The sequence below is a fragment of the Melanostigma gelatinosum genome, assembly GCF_949748355.1.
Source record: "Melanostigma gelatinosum genome assembly, chromosome: 15".
Taxonomy (NCBI): Eukaryota; Metazoa; Chordata; class Actinopteri; order Perciformes; family Zoarcidae; genus Melanostigma; species Melanostigma gelatinosum.
The window spans coordinates 5,469,790-5,496,500 of record NC_136648.1 but is presented as its reverse complement, the minus strand read 5'-3'; the positions used below and the strand labels follow the sequence as shown (position 1 = coordinate 5,496,500).

Genomic DNA, 26,711 nt, shown 5'->3' with positions numbered 1-26,711 from the left:
TGCAACAGGAAATGTAAAGTCAGCAAAAATACAACTTTATTGACAGTGTAAGTAATCTTAAATACAGAGGTAGATGAGTTTGGGGGGAAAGAAGTTTTTTTTAAACCACTTAAAGAAAGTGTTCACAGCCAAAACCCCAGTTGATGAACCGCGTGGGCTGCTCTGACAGACTGCGTGCCACTGGTCTACCCTTGGGCTGTCAAGTCCTGGTCCACAGGATCACATATCGCTAACACAAACAAGACCTTGTCTTCTTCCAGCCTGTTCCCTTCAGCCTCACGCTGTCAGGGAGGCCTTCAGAAGGGAGGAGGGGGAGAGAGAAGAACTGGCTCAGAGCGAGGCCTCTTGTGCAGATCCTTGGAGCCGCCTGAGGATTGATATCATTAGCTTCTCTCCCTGACAGCCTCAGAGGCAGATCTCTTCCAGGCCGATCCAGAGGGCCGGTTTCCTGGTGACGACTCGGACGTAAGCGGCGAGGGGGCCCACCTCTCTTCCCAGGACATTCTCCACATCGTAACCTGGGAACTGAAACACACTATTTAAAACATTCCCCCACACTAACTGCACTTCTTAAATATAGTTTTTTCAAATCTGCTGAAGTTGCAAGAATATCTGAGTGCACGTCAGGCCCCGGCCTATGCAACCCTCCACATTGGTCAGCAGCGTTTCTAATGTATCTAATCGAATGCATTCTGCACTCACGGGTTCCCCATGGAAACATCATTAATGCCTACAATGCAAATAACACTGGCACCATGCAAACTTAAAAAAAAAATAAAAAATCCCTAAATACAACAGCTGGGTGGGAGACTACGTCAGTATTTTGGCGGCAAATTCCTGTTAACTGTTTAAGTGACGAGCATGACTCAGGTTTTTGTGCGTTCAGCACAGAACAGGTTTATCAGCGTGACATGAACAGACGACAGTGCTTTCGGGACATACCAACAAAAGATCAATGCAGCCCAGAGTTATATCACAGTTGGTAAAAGCAAACTCACCTCCTGACCCTCCAGCGCTGCAGTGTTCAGGATCGACGTGATCGTCTTCTGCTGCAGCTGTCGGGAGAGATGAAAAGATTCGGAGCCATTAATGTCCTTTTAATTATCGCCTCGATGTTGCAAATGAAAAACAAATGCTGGTGAGTAACAGATTGATAGAAGGGGCTGAAACATCAGCCGGCTGATAAGAAGGAACGCTGCTCAGCGTCCTGCGCAGCGTCCTGATAAAGTCACAGCAGGTTTTACACAATAAAAGACGCCGTCATGCAGATGGAGACACGGGTTTTATTTATTAAGCCTCTTTAATGTGTGGGAATCTCAGAGGAAGGATTAAGTGCCTTGCTCTAGGACTCTTCAACAAGACGGATGCTCTTTGGACTGTCAATCTTCTGATATTTTAATTTTATAATTCTCTCGCTGCTTCAGCTTTTCTTTTTTTAAATTCAAGCCATAGTTCCATGTTTTCTTGCCAAGAATTAGATGAGAAGTTCATTACCGCTCACATGTCTGCAGAGTAAATATGTAGCAGTCGGTTAGCTTAGCACAAAGACTGGAAACAGCTAGCATGGCTCTGTCAGAAGCTAACAAAATCTGCCGACCAAGAAAGCCTGGGAGAAATTCCAAGAAGCAAAGTGGAAGACTCCAGGAAGCTATTGGTCCCAGCTAAGAAATAGTCTGACCCACAACCTCCCATAAAACGGCAAGTCACCGCTTTTACACATCGGCTTTTGTACAGATTCAACAAATGATACATAACATGTTAATTATTGAGCTTTAGAGGCGTATTTATATCTTTGGACAGAGCCAGGTCTTTGTCTTAAGCTAAGCTGAAGGCTGCTGGATGTAGCTTGATATTAACAGACACGTTATCAAGCTTCTCATCTCACTTGGCAAGAGCGCGACTACTCCTTTAAATTCTTGTGAGCTACGCAGTGTAAAATCATGCCGGATCAGCCCCTCAAGCATTTTCATTTCTGAAGCCTGAGTCACCAAACAGTGGACGTCCAAATGCAAACTTAAAAACCCAATAACACTGTTCTCACCTTCACTTTTAAAGTGCAGTTAGTTAATGAAGAACTCAGGAACACGTCCAGCTGGAGCCTCGTGTCCGGCTTGTCCACCGACGACTTACAAGAAACACAGCGGAAGTTTGAACTGTGGAAAGGAACATAAACGTGTTTATTTGCCGGGATGTTTGTTTGCATGAACATGAACAGTCACTTTGATGAAACGTGAGAACTTTACGGTCTTTCAGGGAACATCTCTAAGTTGTCACTTCCACAGTGGTTGCAGGCCGGCCAGGAATAAGCAGTGGTCTCATCCACACCAACTATCACGCCTGCAGGCAGACGATAAAGTGTTAAAATGTGAATATTTACACGCAAAACAAATCTTGAGAAACAGACTTTAGCTCATCTTTCATCATCAATGTTATTTACATTTTAAGTCATTTTCAAGGAAAAACACTGACGCTGAACTAGAAGAAACCGATACATGATCTCCATCTGTTTCAGTCTGTGTACGTTTGTGACAGGGTGTAAAGAGATAAACATCCCTTTCATTTTTATCTGAGATGGCCGTGATAAACGCAGCAGAGCGCTCGCTCCCTGAACACCATCTCACTTAACAACCAGAGCTGCTGCTCCACAAACAAACCCGGGGACGTACACGAGATACCGAGTTTAGCGCTGATAAATTGCAGTTGCACGTTGCGGTCTGAGCCTTTTTTCACTTGTAATTTCCAGAAGATGGTATCCGCGCACAAGTGCACAAGACAATACGTTTTCTTTTCTTTTTTTTCAGCCACCTGACCAAACACGTTGGGCCGGAGGGGCCAGAACCAAGAGGGCTCAGCTTGACCTTTGCCCTCGACTGTGACACAGAGTCGACAGATGCAGATTGTTATCGGTTTCACGCTGGTTTTCTTCTTTCCGCACCACATTTACATCATTGGAACGACTTAAAGAAAGTAAAGCAATGTTTAACAAAAGGACTAATTCAAACCAGGTTGATAAAAACAGCACAGCAGGATTTCTATGTTTTAATTTAGTTGCAAAAAGTTTTCTCGACATATTTGATGTTAGACTAAACGTATTAACGTAAAGTAAAATGCACACCGAGCGTATGCGATGGAGGTTTAGGGGAAACAATGTTCCTTCAATCTGCAACTCATTTCCAATGGATCATTGCACCCTCATCTGAAATTATAGCCTTCTGGGGAGCAGACATGTTGATTTCACTTCAAAATGCCATGGGAATTGATTGGAATCCAACTAAATTCCATGTGTTTTTGTTTCCTAAAGTCCTAAACAATGACAGCCTGAGGACACTGAATAACAAACAGCGATGCCTTGAAGCCAGATCAAGGCCTCTCGCTGAGCTGTAAACTCGCGCATGAGAAAAACAAGTGGTTTTCTTCCCCCGAGAAAACAACCCATCGGGCATGTTCTGCAGGAATCGCATGAACACCACAGCAGCCAGTGAGAGAGGGAGGAAGCTGACCCGAGAGAGAGCAGACGGAGTTGGGTGTGATCTCAGGACTCAGGGGATCCAGTCTCACAGGTTGGGGCGGGGTCTCCGCCCGAGGCTCAGGCAGCGAAGGAGACTCTGGTCTGGACGAGGACGTGAGATCAGGGCCCACGGAGCACATCTCAACCACTGACTGCTCCACACACAAGAGAACACCTAGATTTTGGAAATTTGGAATTATTACGACACAATATGGATGTGAAATACGCATTAAACTCGATCTCTGGATGCTCAGAAACGTCCCGAACACAGAAAAATGAGAAGAAGAAAACACAGCCCCACTCATTTATCGGGGGTCAAAAGTACTAAGGGATTACTTTTCTGCAAGTTGTTTTGGAAAATGCTGCATATTACACCTTTAAAGTATCAGAAGTACTCATGTGATATTATATATGACATTAGATAGTCAATTCTGACGCATCATGTTAAAATAGCGGTTTACTGTTTGTTATTTAATATAATCTTAATATTCCTATACATAAAAAAAAACTATAATATTTTCCTCTGAGATTTATTAAATCATAAGTATAAAGTAGCAGAAAATGGAAACACTGAAAGTGAAGTCGAATAATCTTGTGTTGTACTTTGGGTGGAAAGTCAATAAGTGTATTTACTGCTGTTTGGGTGACATGTGCACGGCTCATGACATGAAGCGGTTGAATGGCATGTCATGTCACGTTGAAACTCTAACCGTGTTCTCTGATGGCATCTGTGAATGACATGCGACAGGCGGCGGGGGAATTTAGTGCTTCGAGGACACAGGAAGTGAGCGCACAGGAAGTGCTGACACACAGGGCCACCGTTCGCCTGCGGGGCCTCTCGGGCTCCTGAAGACTGGGGTCTGTCAGCACCAGCCAAACCTCACCCTGGCCTACATCACTACTCTGAAACACAAAAGGAACAGACGGAGAACTACTCAGAAACAGAATGACCTAGAAAGAAACATTTTTACATGGACAGCACAAGTTAGATGCAAGTTGTATCACCTGAAAAGAGCTTTGAGGAGATTATTCGTTCAACAAGCTACACACCCCAGTGCTGATTACCAGAACAACATTACAACAGTGTATCTGTGTTTCAGTGGTGTGAGCGCGAGGCAAAGTCCACTTTGTTCTGAGATGTTATCTCATCTTGGTCAAAGTTTAAAGGTCTTACCAATCAATGGCAAAGCACACACACGGCAATATGAACACTGCTTTCTACGTCAGCGCTCAGTCTTATCAGTTTGTTGGTTCAAATGATCTCAAGAGGACTGAGGAGCTCCATGAGAGAGAGAGACACACACACACACACACCGTGTTCTTCCGAAGTTAAATTCAAATCTGTATTTTTCATGAATAAGACAAAAAAGCACCTGCATGTTTCTCTTGTACAGAACAGTGGCGACAAAACTGCAGCGACAGGTTTGACGCTCACTCTGAAAAAAGAAAGTAAAAAAAAAAGAGAAAAAAAAAAAGAGATTATTCATCACGGTCTGCAGCAAATTCTAGAAAATGTTCTGCATGTGTGTGTGTGTGAGAAAACGCTCACCTGCAGTATGTCTTGTAAGGTTTGTTTAGTGGGAGGGAGGTAGAGCGGCGACACTGTTTGCTCCTCAGCAGGTTCCACTGAGCTCTCCTGACCAGACAGCAGGTAGCAGAAGCTCGGAGCCGCACCTGCAGATCTACTTCCCTAAAACAAGAAAATATACTGATTCCTAAATATGTGTTGTGTGTGTAAAATGCAAAAGTAGCGGTGTGGATGTAGCCTAAGGCTCTCAGGGCCACCGTAGTTTTCATTTGGTTCATCTCTGGATGTGTGCAACGACGGTTTCAGTATTACGGTATAGCAGTTCTGTTATTGCAAATAAAAGGTGCCGTGTGGAGTTTCCTTGTTAAGACAAAATGCCACATGTAGTTCATGCTTCTAAAGTGTGATGAGTTGCAGCTGAATATCTTCTGTGGTTTTGGTCTGACAACACGTTTTATGGACCAAACAAGGACTTCATCATGAAAACAATCATTCGTTGCAGCCCCAAATTCCTATTATAATAATGAGAATATATTCCCTAAACCAGAAGCATGATGAGGGTGCATGACTGGTGAAAACTTACACTGCACATACTTGGTGTGTTTCCATGATCTTTAAGAGGCATCACTGGGGGCCACAGACTGTCTATCAAGCTGAAAAGTCTGGTGCTCCTGAGAGTGAGACACAAAAAAATGCAGAAGGAAAAAAAAAAAGAGTAAAGCACTGAAAAGGGTGTGTGTGTGAGAGAGTGTGTGTGTGAGTGTGAGGGGGTGGAGCAGGAGAAACTGGTGAATAAGGGACTTTAACGGGAAGATAAAGAGCTTTAACAGCCAGTTTCACTTCCACTGAAATGCAGCTCTGTTAAGACAGAGCTTGTTCTAACAAATTGGCAGAGAGCATGCTTGGGCTGGCAGAGCACACACACACACTCAAAACAAAACAAAAATGTTTTTACAAGCAGGTTTTAAGATACTGAAGGGTGGGAAAACAGTCCAACCCTATATGTAAATCACAATATCACTGCGGTGAAAAAATTAACAAGGTTTAGAAAAACTATGACGAGTGATTTTTTAACGGTTGAAGTTTTAGGTGCTCAATTAGTGACGTTTGTCTTCTTTCATTGTTAATCTCAGTAATGACAGATGGAATTTAGATGGCACTCTGTGTGCTTTTGTGACGTCTCATTTCCGGCCAGCTCACACCGAAAGGACTAATAAATAAGTAAGACGCGATGACAGGACACGCCAATCTTTTGATTCGCCGTCTCTTCCCTCAGAAGAACATGTTGAGCTCAGGGTGGCCGGTCAAAGTTTAGCAATTCAACCATGAAGTGTGTGCCGTCATATCAGCCAGCGGTTAAACAACCTGTTCGTCAGCCCGTAATCACAGAGGTTCCTTTGTGTGGAACTGGTTCTGCAGCCCATTCAAGTCCAGTGAGGCCTGCTCAAGGATGAGTAACGACAAACTAACAGAACGCATTCAACTCACTCTGATTTTCACACTGAGCTTCCTTCTCTGTTTGTTTGGAGTAAGTTTCAAGTACGGCTTTGATTTTTTTTTTTTTTCTTTCCCTTTGGTCAACAGACATCCAAGAATAGGTAACCGTTCTGTGAAAATACCGTCTTTACCATCGGGGCAATATTGACACGACACACTGCTCACACAGGTTCCAGGGCGGCCTCTGATTGTTTGTTTAGAAACCACACACCCCTCAACAGACTGATACTCTTAAAAACGTAGTTTCACATCTTAAATTACGCTTACTCACTTTTTTTTCTAGATGAGAAGATAAGACACCAATCTCGTGTCTGTGAGGTAAAGATGAAAGTTGAGCCAGAGGCTGGTTAGCTTAGCTTAAAATAAAGACTGGAAACAGGGCAAGCCGCGAGCACGGCTCTGACCAAAAGTAACTAAATCTGCGTGATGGGCTTAGATTTCCGTATATTTACTGGTTCTAAGAAACTAGGGTGGGGGGGGGGGTGATGAATGCCTTATTTACCCCGACCAGACCAACATGCTTCTCTGCTTGAGCGAGTACGATAGCCCATGTGTGAGCAGTGGAGATGGCCCATCCATCACAGGCCGACCACAGAAACCCGCCAGAGACATTATAGGCTGTGGTGGCACTGAAAATACTGAGGATGTAAACATACCCCCGGCCGGTCTCTAAATGTTCCCATGTCAATTCTTCTAACTGCTGCTAATCTTGGACCCCGACTATGGAAACTCACGAGGGACACAGAGCGTGCCGTGCACCTCGGTATCACTTTACATGTAAACACAGTTGCACCGCCGGTAGGACAGCGTCGTCGGGTTCATACGAGCAGCACATTAAACTGTCATCCGATTGAAAATGTGGGCGTCGGTGTTTCAGACGCATAAAGATAAACTGCTGGAGAGTCACACATTAGACAATGGTTGAGCTTGAGGCGCAGTGCGTTTATAGCACGAGGCCCTGAGGCATTGACCCAGGGTTGTTGTTCCAGATGGCTCAGGAGCGAGATTAGATAACCTCACACAGAGCAGAAATCCATATCGCAGATTGGTGTTGGTCTCGGGTTGAAGTCAGATGAAAAGCTACCCCGGGTTTGAGGGCGCGGGTAGAGTGTGTGGGTCTCACCTTTCTCGAGTGACCCGCTGCACCACTTTAATACCTCTCAGCAGGCAGGTCCTGCCCCGCCACTTGTGGCAGTACTGGTGGAGGTCGTCCTGGCGGGGCAGGAAGTGGAGCTGGACCACGCTGAACGTCCCGTAGCTGTCCTGGACGAGCACACAGAGCCTGGGAAAGACAGAATTAGACTGGTTTGATACACTTATGAATACTTCATAATGGTGTTAAACGTGTCCTAGGGAGTAGAAAACCATTTGTTCATCCATGTTTACTTGCTAGCCGCCTTCTTCTCGGCTTTTCCTGGTGTATTGCTATGCTTCTTTGCACATTACCATCATCAACTGTTGATCAGCAGAATATTGTGAAACATCAGTAGATCTGTATGCCGTCATTACGTGTGACGTCGCACAACAACAACAAAACTGGAGCACACTTGTAAAATCATTGCTCCTTAGCGCTACTAGTGGTCAAAAGCTCCACATGGCATCTTTAAATGGATGTAGTTGAGCGTTATGTATTTGAAGAACATGATTTGACATGACATTGATTTACCAAGAGTGTATTTTTTTTAGGACACCTCCATGTTGTGTTTTGTTTCCATCAGCTGCTGTCGTTACGTGCAGATCTGAACATCTTATTTTCCTCATTGTTCTGCCAACTCTTCGACTAATCCGCATGGATCATTGCAATCACATGCAAAACAAAAACGCACTCGGCTGCAAAACTTCATGGGCGTGTTCGCACTGTAATAACATGAACGCAATATCTTTGGTGACTCACACCGTGAGACGGTCCAGATAGAAGTTGCGAGTGATGAGCAATTCATGCGGCCTTCAGCAGCCGCCATCCAGTCGTTGTGAATTTGCGGCTTCGAGTTCTTCAAGTTCTTGAAGTTGTCCCTTTAACTTTTACGCCAGCATGAACAAGAACTCCCTAAAAGTTCTCAGAATGACTGAAAGTTGAATTTTTTTAGCGTATCAAAGCAACTAGGCGAACTCAAATGGAGCGAACTAGTAAATTGAGATTTTGAGTTTCGTCACTTGACTCAAGGATTCTTCGGGAACTTGCCAATACTTGGTGTGCCGAGTTCATTGAGTCCTACTGGGCGATATGAATGAATCAACTAAGTACTTGCATTGAAGACACTATTATAACAATCAGATTTTGACAACTCCCAACATTGTTTATTTTAAATCAGACAATGCGATCCTTCTTTGTTGTGTGAAAAATGACGAGCCATTAACACAATTAAACATTACGAGTGACACGCCAACAAGAAGGCACAGTTCTGACATTCGGAAGTGTTACTGCTCTGCTGGCTGCTGCTGACAGGAAAGACCTTTGGCCCACAAAGTTGTGAGCCAGTGAGCGGCTTCGTATTCCTGCACTCTGCTGCTCCCAGTGAGGGGGGAACTGGAACTGCTGTAGGCTCCAGTATCTCAGCCAGTCAAGCCCAGACACGGCCCGGTACCAGCCCCGAGAGTAAACAGTAGAGTTCATATCCCCTGAGACAAGCAACAGTCAGGGAGGAGGAGGAGGACGACTGTCAGCGTGCCCATAACGCATGTGCATGCATGCGCACATCGCAGACATTTGGAAAGTTTTGAGGCTTTCAACCACCTGATTAAGCCTATAAACGTCCTCTGTTGGTAAACATGGGGTCGGTCTGTGTTTGTTTTCAGAGACCTGGAAATAGATATCTCAATAACATTCCTGCCATGACTTCTGGTGGCGTCGGCCAATGTTTTCGCCAAGATTATTCTCAGTTGTTTGCTCTGTTCACAATCCAAAATCAGAGCTATATCTGGGAAAATGCAAATACTGAGACAAAGAATGTTTTTTTGGAGCTGCACACAGCTAAATCCCGTGTTAATATGTTGGACACTTTGTCAAGCCTGGCAAGAAAATGCCTCAGGATCAAAAGCAAGTCCCTAAAAACGTTCACATTCTTCCGAAACACAAAAAGAATATTTGCACATTAGAATATTTACAGTTAGAGAGATAAATGTGCTTCTGTCCTACGATGAACCCGGTCATGAAAGAAGGAACCAATAGGCTCCCACCAACACTAGTTCTCATTGTGTATTGATCTGACTTTTGATTTAGTGTTTTGTATGTAAAACGTTTGAGTGAAAAATGACGTAAAAAGAGGAAAGCAGCAAATATCTACATTTGAGTAGCTGCCAGCAAGTCTTTTTATCTGATAATTGACGGAACAGTTTCTGGACTAACCGTTCCAGCCAATTAGGAGCTGTTTATTAATAACCAACGTTTTTGGGAACCTGCAGTATGTCAAGATTATTAATGCAAATGGATAATCTTTAATGGATGCAATATCTGCAATAACAAATAAGGCTGGCGGTGTCTTTAAAAGTGTTCCACAAAAACATAATTAGATTGTTCTCAAAAGGCTTTAAGAGTTCCTTAAAACATCTGGGAACGATTGTATTTAACCATGTTCAGCTGCAGAGTAATACACATTAGGTGTTCTCGTGAGTACCGACAACAACGCGATGGTGTTTAACACGTCGACTGTGTGGCTCATTGATGTGTTTGTAATCGTTTTTGGACAACAAAGGAGGAAAGTTCAGGTATGATTGGTGCACGGAGGACCACGATATATACCAGGCTTTGGCTACAGGGGAGTATTTGTGAGCAGGATCAGTTCTTTGTGGGTTTGTTGTTGTCAATAACAAAACTATAGGCCACAAAACACCAGACGTATACGATAAATACAGGCACATAAAACATTCATGTTATAAAATCAAACAATGTGACGCTGAGTGCAGCTGCTTCAGTCACATTTGGTGGGAATATAAATACACTTTCACTTCAAGAGCAGCTTGTCTGAACTTGTACAAACTTCACATGAAAACCTGATATGACACTTGACAGACAGAAAACAAACAAGATGGGACTCTTAGTGGTGCCAGCTTGACATAAACAACCGCCTCCCCACTCTGTCCCTCCTTTTGCCCGTTAACAGACTTCCTCAGTCGCCACTCACTCCACGAGAAAGCCTCTCTGCCATTGGCCAGCTTTCCTTTTCAGGCAGTTTTCAGGAATTTGTTATTGTGAGCGCTCACACAATTCTCAGCAACTACGGTTTTCTTCCGGGAACTACGATTCACGGAGCCTGTGAAAACACATGCAAACGCACACGCGCGCACACGCACAGACACGCTGTGTGCACATGCACATTACTTGGCAACGCACAAGTAAGTGACCCACGCATTAAGAACACAGCAGAGAGGCCTCATTGGTGGGGGGGCGGACAGGCGGGATTCCTTCCTAAGTGTTGTCCACCAATCAGTGCAGGCCGAGTGATAAACACGGTTGTAACAGGATCCTTGCAGCACATTGTGTTCCTTCTCCACAGAGAGAAGAAAAAAACGAAAGAAACAACTCTCCTCTCATCCTGCAAACAGTTAATCTTTTTGTTTATTCTATTCTGGATTTACGGGAACTTAAAGTCCTCTTCAGGCATAAATATCAAACTGGCCTCCCTCCCATGTGTGTGTGTTAACATAGAGGCTGAACAACAAAAGGATCAAATAAGCATGCTGACCAGGGGAGTGAGTCATAGAGGCTGCTGGGGACACAACACAAGGGGGACACACTGTCCTCGTCTTTATGCAGAATGGGGGCAGTAAACGACCCACTACGTCCTGGAAAAGTACGACAAGCAGTAAAATATTCCAAGAAGTTGTTGTTCAAACCTCGTATGAAGAGATATGAAAGTGTACTAGAACAATTTATTGGATTATAGAAACACGTAAAAAAAAAAGAACATCTTGTGATTAGAAATGTAACTTCCCAGATGCAGGGATTAAGGAAGAGTCATCCACATATTTTGAATGGAGGCCCTCGTGGTCGCCCCCTAACCTCCATCCTTTCACTTCAAGCCGAGCCTGATGGATCTGGTTGAGTAGTGAGAGAAACGGGGAGGACAGTGAAGGAGCGCTTCCGGTCAGAGGGCGGCGTCTGTTTACCAGCCAGCAGAAGCAGCATGGCAGGAGCGGGTGTCATATTACAGCCGTTTAGTCAGTTGGCCTGTCAGCTGACTGGGGCTCTCCTTTCAACACAGAGTGCCCCTCGCTCCACTCAGAGGAACCAACGCTTCTCTTTTATTACTCAGCAAAGAACTACAACAACAACTAAATGTCACGCTCGCTGGATTTGATTCAAATAGGACGTTCACTGAGTCAGGAACAATAACAAGACCACTCGAGTAAACCTCGCTTCAACAACACGGGGAGCTTTGAAGAGCGTGAAAGTGTTTTGGAGAAAGGTGATCGGCCTCCACGTCACTGGACAGAAATATCGCTTGTATTATTAAAATAAGACTTAAAGCTGTAGTCAGAAGTCTATATTTCTATATCAACAATAAGAAAAATAACGTGATGGAAAATTAGTCACAGGTAGTGACAAACCCACTGTGGATCAACACACGACTCTGCTGTCCTATACTCTGGAGCGTTTTAGTGCCTTTCAGCTTATTGTTTTGGTTTCACAGCCCACGACATCTCACCATCAACATTTCCAATCACATCAGGCAGCTGTTGCTGAAAAAAGGTCCGGTAAAGAATCAAACATACGGTGATCAGACGTCGTGGTAACGTCCCAGTTTCAAACTGGGTGTCCAGAATCTCTGCAAATATCTGAAAAACACTAAAAAGGTGAGTTTTCGATAAAGTCGGTCTTCTTACGGCCAGTAATAAATGACAGCATGCCTATGATGCGTGCATAAGCGCCTCTAACCAAACAGCAAACACAATGCAGCATTTAGCCGGAGGTGGTGGAGACCAAAAGGAGTGAATATTGAACTCTGGATTAACCGATGAAGCAAATGGTATAAAATGGCCACTACAATTTTCTAAAGCCCAAGTTGATGTCTTCAAATGTCTTATTGTGTCCGACCAACAGTCAAAACCCAAAACATATTCCGTTTACTATCATGTATGACGAAGAACAGCCTACAATCCGCACATTTGAGAGGCTGGAACCGCAATTATCAAAATAGTTCAAAATCTACTCATTAATCATGTAATCCCTCAAGCACTACGATTTATTTATTTCCAACGGATATTATTATAATGTTTAGGCTCCACGTTCAGATAAAGTAACCAAAGCTAAAACAAACCATTCCACTCAACTGAACCGTTTCTGTACTGCTAAGACTGAGCGGCGTGACACTTTTACACCCCACATAAAATATACTTGTGGTTTTCTTAACAGCATAAAGGTAATAAAAGCTGAAGCAAACCTGTTACACCCAGCGGAGAACAAATGGGCACCAATTCAACTCCGGCTTGCTGGCGCACGAGATTCTGAAACGCATCACCGCTGTCTTTCCCGAGAATTGGACAGAGTTGCGCACAGAGGGGCTGGATTAAATTAAAATGTTTGTGTCCTTTGTCAATGCCATATGGCTGGAGACAGTGCGAGCGCTTTGTGGGGCCTGCTGCACTGTGAACCATATCTCGACCACTTAAGACACATTGTGCCACCAAGGAGAAGCATGCAAGGCTGAGACCGAGGGAACCAGCATGCAAAGTTTTTTTTTTTTTTTACAAAAAGCGTAATTTATACTGTGGAAGTGAAGCATACACAGACGATAAAATGCGATTCTCTTTTGGCATCAAGTGACAAACTAAAAGCCTCACTTGGCCGCTAGTTATCCGCTGGTCCAACAGTACCTGGTTTTGCCTTTTTCTGGAGGAGGAGGAGGAGCTGAGGAGGACCTTGAGGGAAGTCTGGGCTTGAGGATGGACACGGGAGAGCAGTGAGGCACAGGGATGGAGTAAACTCTCTGGACCACCACCTCCACGTCCTGCCCCACAGAACCAGCCTGGCCGAGCCCCTCGATAGCTTCCAGGAGAGAAACGCAATGTCTCGCTAAAACTCCTGAAGTGAGCGAGCCGGAGGCAGCAACCTGAGGAGAAGAGGAAATGAGACTTACACTTACACCTTCGGGCGGCAATGGCTCGATCAGTTATCAGTTAGTTGATTGGCAGAAAACTAACCTGCAAGTATTTGGATTTTTAAGGAAAAATGCCTGTTTCAGCTTGTTAAATATGAATAATTGCAACAGTTTAATAAAAGTCAAGACTGTTGATTGGACAAAACAACACCTTTCAAGACGTTAACTTGGATTTGTAAATCAGTGCTCCTATTTTCTGATGTGATAAAGACCCAAAGATAAATCTACTTCTAATAAAAGTAATCTTTAGTCGCATCCATATGCTGTTTATGCAACATGAAGTAATTTCCCTTCACGCCACACAGTCATTTGTGTATAATTTGTTGTGATGACATCATGGTGGTGAGCAGTGCTAACAATAACAATCGCCTCTTCTTTATGCTGCATCAGAAATCTGCTTTGAAAAGGAGGGCGTGGCCGATGGTGCCACATCTTTCAGAAGTGGCCAAATCGCTGCCAAAATATATTTCCATGTGTTCAAAGCAAACACACTCACATTTAAGAAATCAAACATGCATGTAAACTTATATCCTTTCAAAGACTGAATGCACCACAGAGACGATTTATTAATCTTCGTGTGAAAACATGTTGTGAAATGTTTTTTTTTTATGAAGACACAAGCCTCCTCATGTTTCATCATTGGCACATGAACAAGTAAACCTGAGTAGAACCTTTAGTACTGAAGCTCATTGAACTGATGACATCTGTGCTAGCAGCTGAGAGTGAAATACAGACGTCACGTAGTACGAGGGTCATTAAAAGTTACTTTGGTGTCTGACATGACCTATAACTTACTACAAACAGTATATTTTGAATTGAGAACTAAATGTACGGCACGTGACTGTGACGTCGAAGCATTGGTACTTGTTTGGCGTCGCTCTCCGCTGCGGTCCTGCATTCCTCCAGTCGTCCAAACGTCTGACACAAAGAACACGGGTTGCATCTTTCTGCTGAGAGCAGGCCTCTAGGAGCCGACACGCTGGACACTTTATTTGCAGAGTAGACTTTCTGGCTGAAGTGCGTGTTCAGAATAATATCACAGCAGAAGCCTTCGACAGAAAGACTTTGCCTGCAAAGAGATAGTTTCAGACCTTGAATTCACCATGAAATGAAACATAGTTGGGCAATGATAAACAGTTTGTGTTGTGATTGCGTTGATAACAGATGTAAAGACTGAGATTTTAAAGTACATTAAACGGAGTAGATTATTGCACAAACGTGGGGGGCGGGGGGGGGGGGGGCGGAGAGCTCGCGACTGAATGTCAAACTCAGATAAACTACCCACCACCTCCACAGGTTCCTTCACGAGGTACAACCCAGCACAGAGCACAAGATCAAATGAACGTTCTCCGAGGCAAAGAGAAAACACACAACGGATGCTTTTCGTCCTCTTTTACTGGAGGTGAAAAGATACATTTTCCACAGAAGTGAGGCTCTTAAAAGGAAACACCTCGCAGCTCGATGAAAACACTTTCCAAATGTGACATCACGCTCGGAAAGAAATACTTCAACGAACGTCACGACCAGACTGCGTAAACGTGACCTGAAGTGCTCTGGTGTTTAATTCCACCCCGTTTGTGACCGTTTACCAGCTTAGATTTCACCGTTTGTGCCAAGGAGGAGAGGTGGAACGTCTCCATAAAACCTAAAAACAACATTTCCGGTCAAGTGTTGAAACTCATCGAGGTAAAAATGACGCACACAGCATGGCCTGAGAATAAAACAACCTGAATGATAGATAATTACAGGGCGCGTTGTTCCGAGTAAGTTTGAGTTGCGGCTTAATTTCTTGCACATGTGACACGCTTAATGGCGATGATGGCACGATGATGGCTGATCACTGACTCACAGCCAAGATCACCGAGTGACTGGAACTGCTGAGCATGTCGCAGCTCGTCTCGGTGAACCAGAGAAATAAAAAACAAAGATAAAGCGGAAAAAAAACTATTTGTTTACTTTGGATGTGATTATTATTGACGATGTTGGGTGGACCGAGCTGAAAGGAAATGTAGTCTAATGCAAACTTTTTGAAAGTTATGAAGTTCAGTTCCTGTCTTTATTTCGGTGTTTTTTTAGAGGTTGTAGTTCTGTTGAATTGTATTGCATTAGACCGACTGGAACTGATATTCAGTCCGTCCTCATTGATTTCAATGGGAAAGTTGAAATACTTTGGCCTTTAACATATCAAAGCAGATCATTGTTAATCATAATTGAGAATAGAAGTGATTATAAGGTAGAAAGAGGGTGGACACAACTACAAAAACATCTGTACGTCACTCATAGAGTTAAATCAACAACTAAATAAAACATTTAAAAGATGGGTTTATCTTTACCACGGTAGTATCGTTTTGCAGGTTTTTGTCCTCGACTGCATTGAACTCTTCATGCCACTGGTTTCCTCCCATGGATTATGTGCAGTCAAGCAAGACTAATGTGTGTGAGTGTGTGTGTGTCCATCTGATCCACTTCACACTTGGTCGGTGATCCAAGGACGTGCAGCGTGGACAAGTGATACTTTCAATATGAATACATTTGAATAATCAAGCGACGGCGCTGGGTTTTTAAGAGCTCTACTTCAGTCGAGCGCGTCGTCTGCTGCAGGTCACTTAACCGAACTCTTCTTCACTTGCCTGGAGGCGACGAGCGACGAGCTCTTCCGGAGGATCAAGCGGTCGCCCCGCTACGAACGGGCACCGCACACGATGTACAGTACACACTGTACGCTTCACACTTTGATGACTCATCCATTAGTCAATACACCGGTATTCAATGAATGAAGTCATTGATCAAGTGAGCTGGTTACACTTCTAAAATATCCTCATCTTTCTACAAATCATAATCTAAACCTCGTCAGCCTAAACATGCACACTAACTTTCAAAATGTTAGACGACATAATGAATTGAAATCTTTTTATTTTCTTGCAAAGATAACATTACTTTACATTAATATATTTAATCAAGTACTGTACTTAAGTATAATTTTGAGGTACTAAATGTGAGTGTTTCCATTCTATGCTACTTTATCCTAATACTGTACTACATTTACCACCTATAACAGTAAAGTACTGTGAATCAATAATAATGAATATTATCATTATTATTCAATAATATGACATTATCCCTTCGTTAACTGTCTAATCTTGGGTTAAAGCTTTACTCATCTTGTTTTTATTGCCTTAATTTTGCTGTCCTGATGTAACAAATACTTGTGCGCTTGATGACTCTGCATAATCACTGATATGTCAGATACAACTCTTATCAGTCCAACATCTGATCAGCCAGAGCCATAGAGCGGTGTTAGTGTAGCGGAACACCCTGTTCAGGAGAACAGGTACAACGAGTGCACAGGAAGCGTGACCCCATTGTGAACAGGTGAGTGGGCAGCCGGCCTCATCATCATCAGACAGGTAGCCGAGTTAAGGAGCGGCCCCGGCTGCTGGCGTCACGGTGAACAATCCCTGCAGGTATTTCCGCTCAGGCCGCGGCCCACTCGCCGCAAGGCGTGGGAGGTGGGAGGAGCCAACCTACTCACTGCAGGAAGTTAACCCCTGCCGAGTGTCACACAGGAAACCGATTGGAGGACTTCATCAGACACTCTGATGCCCTAAATTCCGGGTTTTTCCACTTCAGCCTGTCCTGTCACTTTAAGAGTTGGACAAGTGAATATCGCTTCAGAGAATATGAAGCATGACATCAACTTTTATTGGTTGTGATTCAGGGATTTTTTTTTTTTATATATTGAGTGATTTAAAATGTAGACCAAATGCTGTAACTGCTGGAAGTGGTTTACACTAACAAAGGAGGATTTGAGGATGCTTGTTCAGAGGAGAACTGATTCTTTGAAAGAGTAAATGGGAGAGTTTGGTGGGGGCTCTACTCCTCCTGGTGATTTCAGGAATGAAATACAACAGGAAAGGAGAGGTGCTAAAGCCAGAGGTACTTTCAAGCCACCATGTGTTTTCAATCTCATTCCTTTGGCTCCCTTCACTCTCTGCTCCAGAAAATAATCCCACTGTTTTTTTCCCCGGCTTGCTGGAAATGACCTAACTGCCAGGAAGAGGAATGTAAAGCATTCCCTGGAGCTGTTCGTGACGTCAGAGCGCCGAGGAGGCCCCTACGCTTCCGCCAGCCTGGATATTCCAGAGTACACTCAACCTAAACTCCCAACAGCTGGAGTCAACTGCTGCCTCACTCCAGCTCCAAAACGATCCTACACACACACACACACACACACACACACACACACACACACACGCACACACACACGCTACCCCTCCTAGCCTCTCCGCCCTGCCTTCACATCTGGGCCTTTGCCGCTTACTATTGTGAGCTGAGAGCAGCACATTTTCATACTTAAAACCCAAAAGAAAAGTTTTTTTTCAATGCTTAATGTGTTGTAGTCTGTCGATCAGAATGCCTCCTCAGCATTATCTCATGAGGTCCTGTTACTCTTTGTCCTGCACATCGTGAGTCAGTCTTGAATTGTGTAACTGTGTCTTTTTTGTGTAGTTTTTTGAAGGCCTGGCAGGACATGATGCCGTTAAAAATCAAAAACAGGGAAGTGCAAGAAAGAGTGCAACACTGATCAGTAGAATATTTCTCACGGATTTGTGTCTTCCTCCTGTCATCAGCTCTATTTGAGACCATAGTTACATTTATATATTCTTATTATCGCCAAAACAGACACGAAAATTCATCCAAAGCTATTTTGATAATCGATTCATTACTGAGGAATTTTGTCCGTCATTGGTTCAAGCGAAGCTCATATCATTTGGTGACACTAATTCTTGAAACAGCTTGCAATTCATCTTAAAAAGCAGGAGAACCCCTGAAGGTGACAAATGGTCCTCATTACTTTACCTCCCAGTCAAAGTCTTCTGCAGCTGGTGCTTAACGGCTGTCACTTTCAGACCCCGCTAGCTGCCCCGCAGCCCCAAATATTCAAATAGAACTGCAGCAAAATGGGATTTTCGTTGAAACACCCCCTGAGGACCCATTTTAAGACATGTGAAAAGACACGTTTCGCCCACAAAAAGTGTCAGTTAACAACTAAATATATTGTAAAATGACATCCACTCCTTTTGACTCACTGCAAAACAACATGTCTTTTCTGCTTCACTGAAAAGTCCAGTCTCCACCTATGTCCACAGGAGGTTTCAAGTTTCCTCATTACACTTTTGTCAGTTGCATACTGGACACAGCATTGGCTCCAAACTCGCTGTGATGTCATGAAACCCCGCTCATACGGTCACGTGTTAAACTCAGATTTAAGGCGAGCACAGAGAAGCTTTCCTTCGAACTCTGCACACACATTATTTTGCACAGTGAGGGCCAAACACCCAAAGAGTGGAGGGGGGGGGGGGGGGGAGGGGGGCTTTAAAACATGAACTGCATCTCTCACCATGGCGGGTATATGTGCACGATGTCTCCGGGTGCAGGGATCAGCTGGGCCGCGGTCTCTCTGTTGAACAACACCAGCACACGAGCCGGTCCCTCAGAGAGAGGCTTTCTGTGCTGGTGGCCCTCTCCGGGAGGCGGACGGTGCTCGCAGTGTGCCAGTTGCACGCTGCACTCCTCCTGAACCTCCAGCACCTCCAGCAACAGCACGCCAGGCCTGTCCACTGGAGAGCAGATCAACAACAACACAGATGTTGAGTGTGTGTGCGTGTGTGTTTCAGTGTGCGTACGCTAAAGTGTACTCGTGCTCTCACGGACTCTCGCTCTCCGTGGGACTCATTATACCGTCAGAGCAGCTCGCACCGCATCACAGTGAAGCTGTGACTGACTCAGCCCGAGCTGGACACGAAACGCAGCCAATCCCACTGGGTGAGTGTGCAAATGTTTGGAATTTCACTATGGAGCTGACTTTGCTTCTTTTGGCCCCGGGCAATACGGTCGACAGATATAAATCAGAAAATCAAATGGAACCAACGCCCTGAAGCTGTAAATCAAACCGCGATTAAGAGCGCGACTTGGCTGCGTGGACATTCCTGTGTGTGGAGTTGATTGCATTGAAATGTGAAAGCTGCAGCATGGAGCGCTCACAGTCGCTGCAGCTCAGCGTCTACGTGCGTTAACAGTCCCTGAAAGTGGCCGGAGGGGGAATTCTAATACGATAAGACAAAAGCATATCAGCAGGGATCGCTAGAGAGCGATTACGTCTTAACATGCATTTGTCCGAACATGAAATCGAAGCGCTTCATTTGTGCTCCGTGCGTTTAGGTCCCAGGTTACTAAATCATCTGAATAACCGCAGGCAGTCGGCCAAACCTGAGACAGTCCTCGAGTCCTCCTCCCGGCCTGTGATGATCCGAATGCGTTACATAACACACAAACAAAATTAGAGCAACAAAGATAAACAGGTGTTATGTAACAGCATGATGATCTGGTAAGAGTATTGTTTCATTTACCACACAGGGAGACAAACAAATAACACACAAACTCTCCTGAAAAAGTTTAACTATGCACTCAAGACATCTGACTTGAAAGGTTTGAAAACTCGACATGAACAGAGCGAATCATCAATGTAAGAAACATAAACCTCCACACTTTAACTCTTTACGCTAATAAACCCGTCGACTGACCGCGTACGCTACGTTGCATCAGGTGGGTGGTTTTTTCCACAATCAACCGTCACCTGTAAGCCGCTGCTTGTGTCCTATTATAAGGACACACTTCACAACGAGAGAACAGAAGTGGTTTGGTTACACCGCAAAAAGGAAGAAAAAAAAAAAAAAAAAGGAACCAGGCAAGCAGTTTCCTGTCACCTACATACTGAGTTCACGGTTCAGGGCCACAGCGATCAGCCTCTCCATACCATCGCACTGCTGAGAGGCGGGCTTCGTCCCACTCACAAATCAATGTTCATTGTTAAATGTGAACGGTGATTCAGAGGCGAAAGCGTGCGGCGTAACCGCGGAGAACACGTTAGGTTTGTGCTAATCACCTGTTGTTGTTGCTGAGGTGTCGGAGATGGACTGGTGCCTCCAGAAGCTGACGGCTGACCGCTGTCTGCACTGGAGTCGATTCAGCCTCTCAGCGAGACCTCCACTGTACGAACAAGACAATAGAGGATGTTGCTTGATGAACTCACGCGGCGTTCAAACAAAAGCTGGTGCAGAATTGTTTATCTCAAAAGGAATTTGATTTTCTGATGCACAACAGCAAGCTGTCGACGGCTACAGATAGCCATCTGTCAGATTCGGTGGGCTTGGAGATGGCGGTGACATTTAGCGCCCACATCGTGACACCAGGTGTCCCTTTCATCACCGCCCTGGCGTGGAAACATTGACGTCTGGCAGCGAGCAATACGTCTCGTTACTTTGTGTGCTCTTATTATGAGGCAATACACTTGATATATATACATACACACACACACACACACACACACACACACACATATAAAATATAACGTGAGGTCGGGACGATTGTTCTGATCAGATCTACCAGATCAGAATACTTAAGCAGCTATCAGCTAAACAAAATTCGGTGTTTCTGCGATCATTCATTCATTTATAGCGAGCTGCTGACACAATATGTTACACACACACTGTAGTCAGCAGAATAAATAAAGGGGGGGAGGGGTAAGGGAAAACAATTATCAGATTGGGAATCAGCAAATAGTTCAGATATCAGATTCACGGTACAAAGAGCTGAATTGGTGCGCGCCTGATGTGGCTTTTTCAAAACAAGAACAACATTCAAACCTTTGCAATTTCCTCCTCTTCTTGGCGGAGTCCTCTGGAGTCTTGGACTGCCCCGCCGACTGCGGCTTCTGAGGCGTCTGCAGCATCGCCTGAGCAGATCTGACCCAGTCGCTCACTGACCTCTTGCTGCCCTCGGCAGTTTGGGGAGGAGAGTCCGGTCGGCTCGGCGTCGTCGTGACGTCGACGTCCTCGCCGTCAGACACGTAGCCGGAGATCTCCAGCTCTGTCATCTAGCGACAGAGGCACGATTATTTATTCATTTGCCTTAAAAATAACGATTATTTGACCCAATTTTGAAACATGTCACGCTTGAGTCAAGTTGAACATCTTACAGCATTAAACTGCAGATAAATTACCTCTTCATATTCAAAGGATATTAGGTATTTAAAAAAGGCCTCAGCCTTCGGTAAATTCATAAAGAGATGAAATGAAATCAATAAATTCAATCATACAGTGGGTGGTTATGGTACAATGCTACACTGTCAGGCTGATACGTTCACAAGTGAGGGCTTGAAGCTTTTTTTTTTCCCTTCTTGCTGCGTAGCTGCTCACTACACCTGAGGGACTCGGTTCTCATGGAAAACTTCACGGGAGAAACCTGAGTTCCTGTCATGTGCAGACAAGACCAGCATACCGGGCTCCAACGTGCTGTCTCATTTGAATCAACTTGACCCTGCTGGGCGCCGTGCCATCAGACGTCACACTCCAACTAGCTACAGAGAGAAAGGAACACGATGTTCCTGGCCGGCGCTCAAAAATGTTTTCACTCGGCACCGAGAAGCATTGTAAGTACACAGAGCTCTGCTGCGGCCTCACTACTCGCATGTTTCCCTGAACAAACAGTCGTAAAACGCACGTTTATAGCGGTGCTCTGTTGACACGGCCCTGATCGAGCAAAGACCCCCGATGCGGACGAGGTTCTCGACCCTCTTTTTTTTTTCAAGCGGCCGGTGTCAGAGGACCGGGACACGCTTCATCTGGGAAGCGGCATTGAGATGCAAAAACCGCCCTCACAGCTCCGCCTATCCACTCTCAGCGCTAGTACAATAACAGAGGAATCTGGCAGACATACGTGGAGTGAGTCAGCCGAACATTTATCTGGAGCTACAAACTTTGACTTGGACAGGGATGGTCTCTTCTGTATCCTGTTAGATCCGGTTCAGATTTAAAAGTGGCAGTGTGTAAGCAAGCTTTCCGGGCAGTGAGGAAATTCAAATTGGTATTTTTTTGCTGCTGTTATTACATAAAAATGACCATATTTTGTACTGAAACGTTATTTAAAAAGAATGCTAATTACCCTTTTGTTTCTTTTTTATAAAATATAGAAGGTGAAAGCATCCTGGTGCGATTGTAAATAATTAAAGTTATTATAAGAAAACCTCTGAACAGGAAAAACGGGAGGAAACAGGAAGTAAAATAGTTATCGAACATTCTGCAAAACGTTTTTGGTTTAAAGTGTGCGCAACGCTACGAGAACCTACTTGCAGTAATACTAACAATGTGCAAAATGTTGTAAAAATGAATGCTTTTCCAAAATAAGAAAGGAAAAAAAAGCTAGATACCCAAATGTTCTTCCCATTACTGAATGTGCACAGTCAAAAAACAACAACATACAGACATTTCAGTACAACCACATTTGAAAAAGGAGTCTTTCTAGGAGGCCTCTGACCACAAGCCTCCAGTGAGGTGATCTGAAGTCTGGTTTGACCCCAGAGTGCTGATAGCAGCAAATTAAATTGTGACAGAAGGAAGTAGCTGGGTCTGTGGGGGGGGGGGGGGGGGATGTTAATCTGCTTCCTCTCGACACACAGCCTGCAAAAATAGTCAAGATACTTGTGACTTAACTGCACCTTGAGTTTGTCGATTGGCCGGCACATTATTGGTCAAACGCTGTGCCGATTCTATCGATTACCGGCTTCAATCGTCACCATCCTCCTGTTCAGGGAACGTTTTCCAAAAGCGCTACCGACAAAGACCGCATCGCCACAGTAGTGTGCAGCGTGTGCTACAACTATTCAAGCGCTGTGTTACCACCTTAACACCTTCACCGCTCCGTGTACATGCCGTAAATGCCGGCTCTGCCTTCAACAAACACTGATCCTGAAGGAGCAGTCAAAGTCTCCTCAGCACACAGGAGGGCCCACGACAAATGGACTGCTGTGATAACACTAGAAACATGACAAGTGTGCTCAGTAAACCACAGTGCATGCATCATATTACACTGTGTTTCTCAGGGTTGTTTTCTTTATAGATTCATCTGCTGTTTACTTTGATTCCCGTTCATATTCAGTGAGCAGGGAAAAATGGAGGCAGAGCCCAAGCTGACATCAATGAAAAACAGTTTTAAATCACTGTAACGTAACACAAAATGCTATAAATCCCAAGATTTAAGTCGCTGGAACAATCAAATATTCGGCATTTCTGCATTTCTGTGTTTTGGTGCCCATGAATAACGATATTGAAATGATTTAATTCTTTACACATCAGTGTTTCAGAGGATAAAAAGCATCTATTGTCTGATGATTTAACATGTGCTTGTGGATAAGAGGCAGCTTCTCCCTCCACACACAGTCAGGGCTTTATTGCTGCCTCAGCTTGTGAACTTTGACAGATTGGATTATGAACTAAAACTGGAGTTTTGCTGGTTTGAGCGTGACGGGCTCTTTCAGGACATACAACACTCCACCTAGTGGTGCGTCGGCTAAACATACAATCAAATAATAACGAAACTGAGTAAAAACGACGCTGATGTGAAGACTTAAAAAAACATATTAACGCGAGTATTCTTTTGAATTATGCAGAGAGGTATGCATTGATGCCATGTAAGGCCAAACTGAAGGTAAAGCTCATCTCAGTGAGAAGGACATCATCTGGTGTCTCACTGAACTCTAGGAAAAGTACTGACACTTACAGCACTACTTCTAAGACAACTGCATGACAATGCATGCACCGGCAGTCAACCAAACACTGTTAATTAGAAACACGCTGGAGTTAAGGAGTGTTAAGTGGTCGTGTGGCGCCATCTAGTGTGCATTACAACACATGAACCATGAGAAAACGAGCGTGTCGGATGCAGTTCGTGGAGGAAGCAGAAAGTATCAGAATGAGTTCACTCACATCTGTAGGTTGAAGAGACAGATCTTCTTGTTTCTCATCAAAGGACTCACAGTCAGAGATTTGTTGCCCGCTGTCCTCTTCAGCATCTTCCTCACATTCATCCAGATCGCTGTCTGTGTCGATAGCAGGAAGGTCTTCTAATGAAAGAAAGAAAATAAATCAATACAAGAAAACAATCACCTTAACTTGAGTTCCACTGACTAGCTTTTTCTCACAGCAGTGACCACAGGTCCTTAACTTAAAGAGTAACTTTGGTACTTGTCAACCTGGACTACATTTTTGGGGATAATCATGTTTTTAATTGGTCAGGAATTGAGGGAGACACAATTCAATCGCTTGTGGCAACTCCTCAACCTCAATAAAAGTTGTTTTCTTTGCCATTAAAATGTGCAGAACATGGTTTTTGATTGTTATTTCAAGTGTCAACATTATGGAAAGGACCTTACAGGGACATAAAACCTTTTTCTTTACCTTTTGCTTCTTCCAGTCTTTATGTTGCTGGAAAAAAGCGGTGAAAACTACGAGTGAGAGTCCGAGCAACTTCTCCAAGCAGAAAAAGACGAAAGAATCTAAAGAAAAAGGTTTTATTTCCCAGTCGGGTTCTTTCAATAATGTAGAGAGACACTTCAAATAACAATCTGAGCCACTGATTGTCATTTCAGTCTGTTGAGCAGCGGCAGCACTCTCACCCCCGTATGGTCACTTCGACACAAAAACATGGAGAAATAGGGTCCAGGCTGAAAAATACCAAAGTCACTCCATAAAAGTAATAATTCAACCTCAGACCAGAACAGTGAACTGTTGTCACACTTAACTGTGTTTAAGTCTCATGATTTAAATTGTGATGGCTGAGTCAAAACAAACGTCAGCTCATGAAAAGCTGAACTGCACAGTTAGAACAATCTAACATGTTCCAGCCACGACTCAGCAAGTCACAACAGACTCAGTGTACCTCGTTCAGTGCGGAGCATGCGCAGCGCTCTGGTGTAGGACTGAAGGGGAGCCGTGGGTCTCCCTGATGGTCTCTGAGGAGGTTGTTGCTGCTCCTGGGTCTCATCGCCGGACTGTTCACTGTCACTGGAGCTCCACGCAATGTGCACCGGCTCCTCTTTACCAGCACTGGTCTGCACTGAGCAAATATAAGAGGACAACATCACGCCATGGTCGGGAAAAGATGAGGCAACTGTTTTTAAATTTTAACAATTAAAACCTCACAGACACGAGTAGCCACACTCACAGAATAAGTAAACAAGATTACACATTTTTTACTACTATCTACTATATATTTACAGTAACAATATAATATAAACACATTGCACATCCCTAAATGTACTAAACAACATAACTAGACTAAAACAACTAGTTACCTGAAGCAGGAGACTTTCTTATCTCAGACAGTTTCCTCCCTGGTCTCTTGAGATTCTGCAACAAAAACAGCATCAACAACAATGTCAGAGCACCAGGGGGAATAATGCATGAGAGTTTAAGGTAATGTGAGTATTATATGATTATATGCATCTCATTGTTGTCGACCTTCATCACTGGAGTGTCCACAAAACTGTCTCCACACGTCTCCCAGCTCTTAGACGCAGATGTAGTGTGAAGTGATGGAGCTTCACTCCCCACTTTGTTTACGACATCATCCGGGAAGAAAACACACTTTACGTCCTTGTAGCATCTTCTACGCTACAAAGGAGAACGTAATAAACCAGTTAATACATGTCATGACAGGTAAACAGGCAGATTCAGCTCAAAGCTAACTAGCCTGTAGCTTTAAAAGTTAGCATAAAGTGGCTAGCAGTTTAGCTAGCTAGCTGGCTGGTTTCTTACCTTTCTGGAAGACATGGCGACAGAATAAAATAGAGTTTAAGCCACAGCTGTAAGTTACACGTGTGTCCACACAGCGCTATGTGATGACATGTCTTGTGTTGACCCGTCGTCGTGCAGTAGCGGTTTGCCGGTGGTTGCTTAACTCACTAGTTTGCAAACTAACGAGCAGAACACAGAGTTGAGCTGTTGCTCAACCTGAAGAGAAGAGGGGTGTGTTTCATTATTCAACAGCGTGGCCCGGAGGCCGCCCGGGTGTGTGTTTGTATGTGTGTGCGTGAACTTCTCATTTATTTTAAGTACTGTACAATTTTGAAGTACTTGGACTTTACCGGAGTATTTCCACGTTTGTTTGTTTCATTGTACATATTGTGCATTTAAATTTTTGTATTTTTTACTCAATTTGATTTATCTGTACCATAAATACTGCC

The 26,711-nt window shown here is 44.2% G+C and overlaps 1 protein-coding gene across 2 annotated transcripts; it reads right to left on the bottom strand.

Moving 5' to 3' along the window:
* Nucleotides 1–52: 52 nt before the first annotated feature.
* spidr (scaffold protein involved in DNA repair) lies at nucleotides 53–26,424 on the bottom strand. Of its 2 annotated transcripts, XM_079284681.1 has the most exons (20): nucleotides 26,284–26,424; nucleotides 25,987–26,139; nucleotides 25,821–25,875; nucleotides 25,406–25,582; nucleotides 24,454–24,590; nucleotides 21,337–21,566; nucleotides 20,577–20,680; nucleotides 19,032–19,251; nucleotides 14,495–14,699; nucleotides 13,347–13,582; nucleotides 7,657–7,815; nucleotides 5,620–5,707; nucleotides 5,058–5,198; nucleotides 4,882–4,944; nucleotides 4,219–4,411; nucleotides 3,501–3,683; nucleotides 2,244–2,337; nucleotides 2,042–2,153; nucleotides 999–1,055; nucleotides 53–525 (listed from the first exon to the last, which is right to left on the bottom strand). In XM_079284681.1, the coding sequence occupies exons 1-20, from the start codon at nucleotides 26,296–26,298 to the stop codon at nucleotides 406–408; spliced, it is 2,742 nt and encodes a 913-aa protein (XP_079140807.1). In that variant the 5' UTR covers nucleotides 26,299–26,424; the 3' UTR covers nucleotides 53–405. The 2 variants fall into 2 exon arrangements, with proteins under 2 accessions (XP_079140807.1, XP_079140808.1); XM_079284682.1 differs by lacking the exons at nucleotides 13,347–13,582; nucleotides 14,495–14,699.
* Between the last annotated feature and the right edge of the window lie 287 nt (nucleotides 26,425–26,711).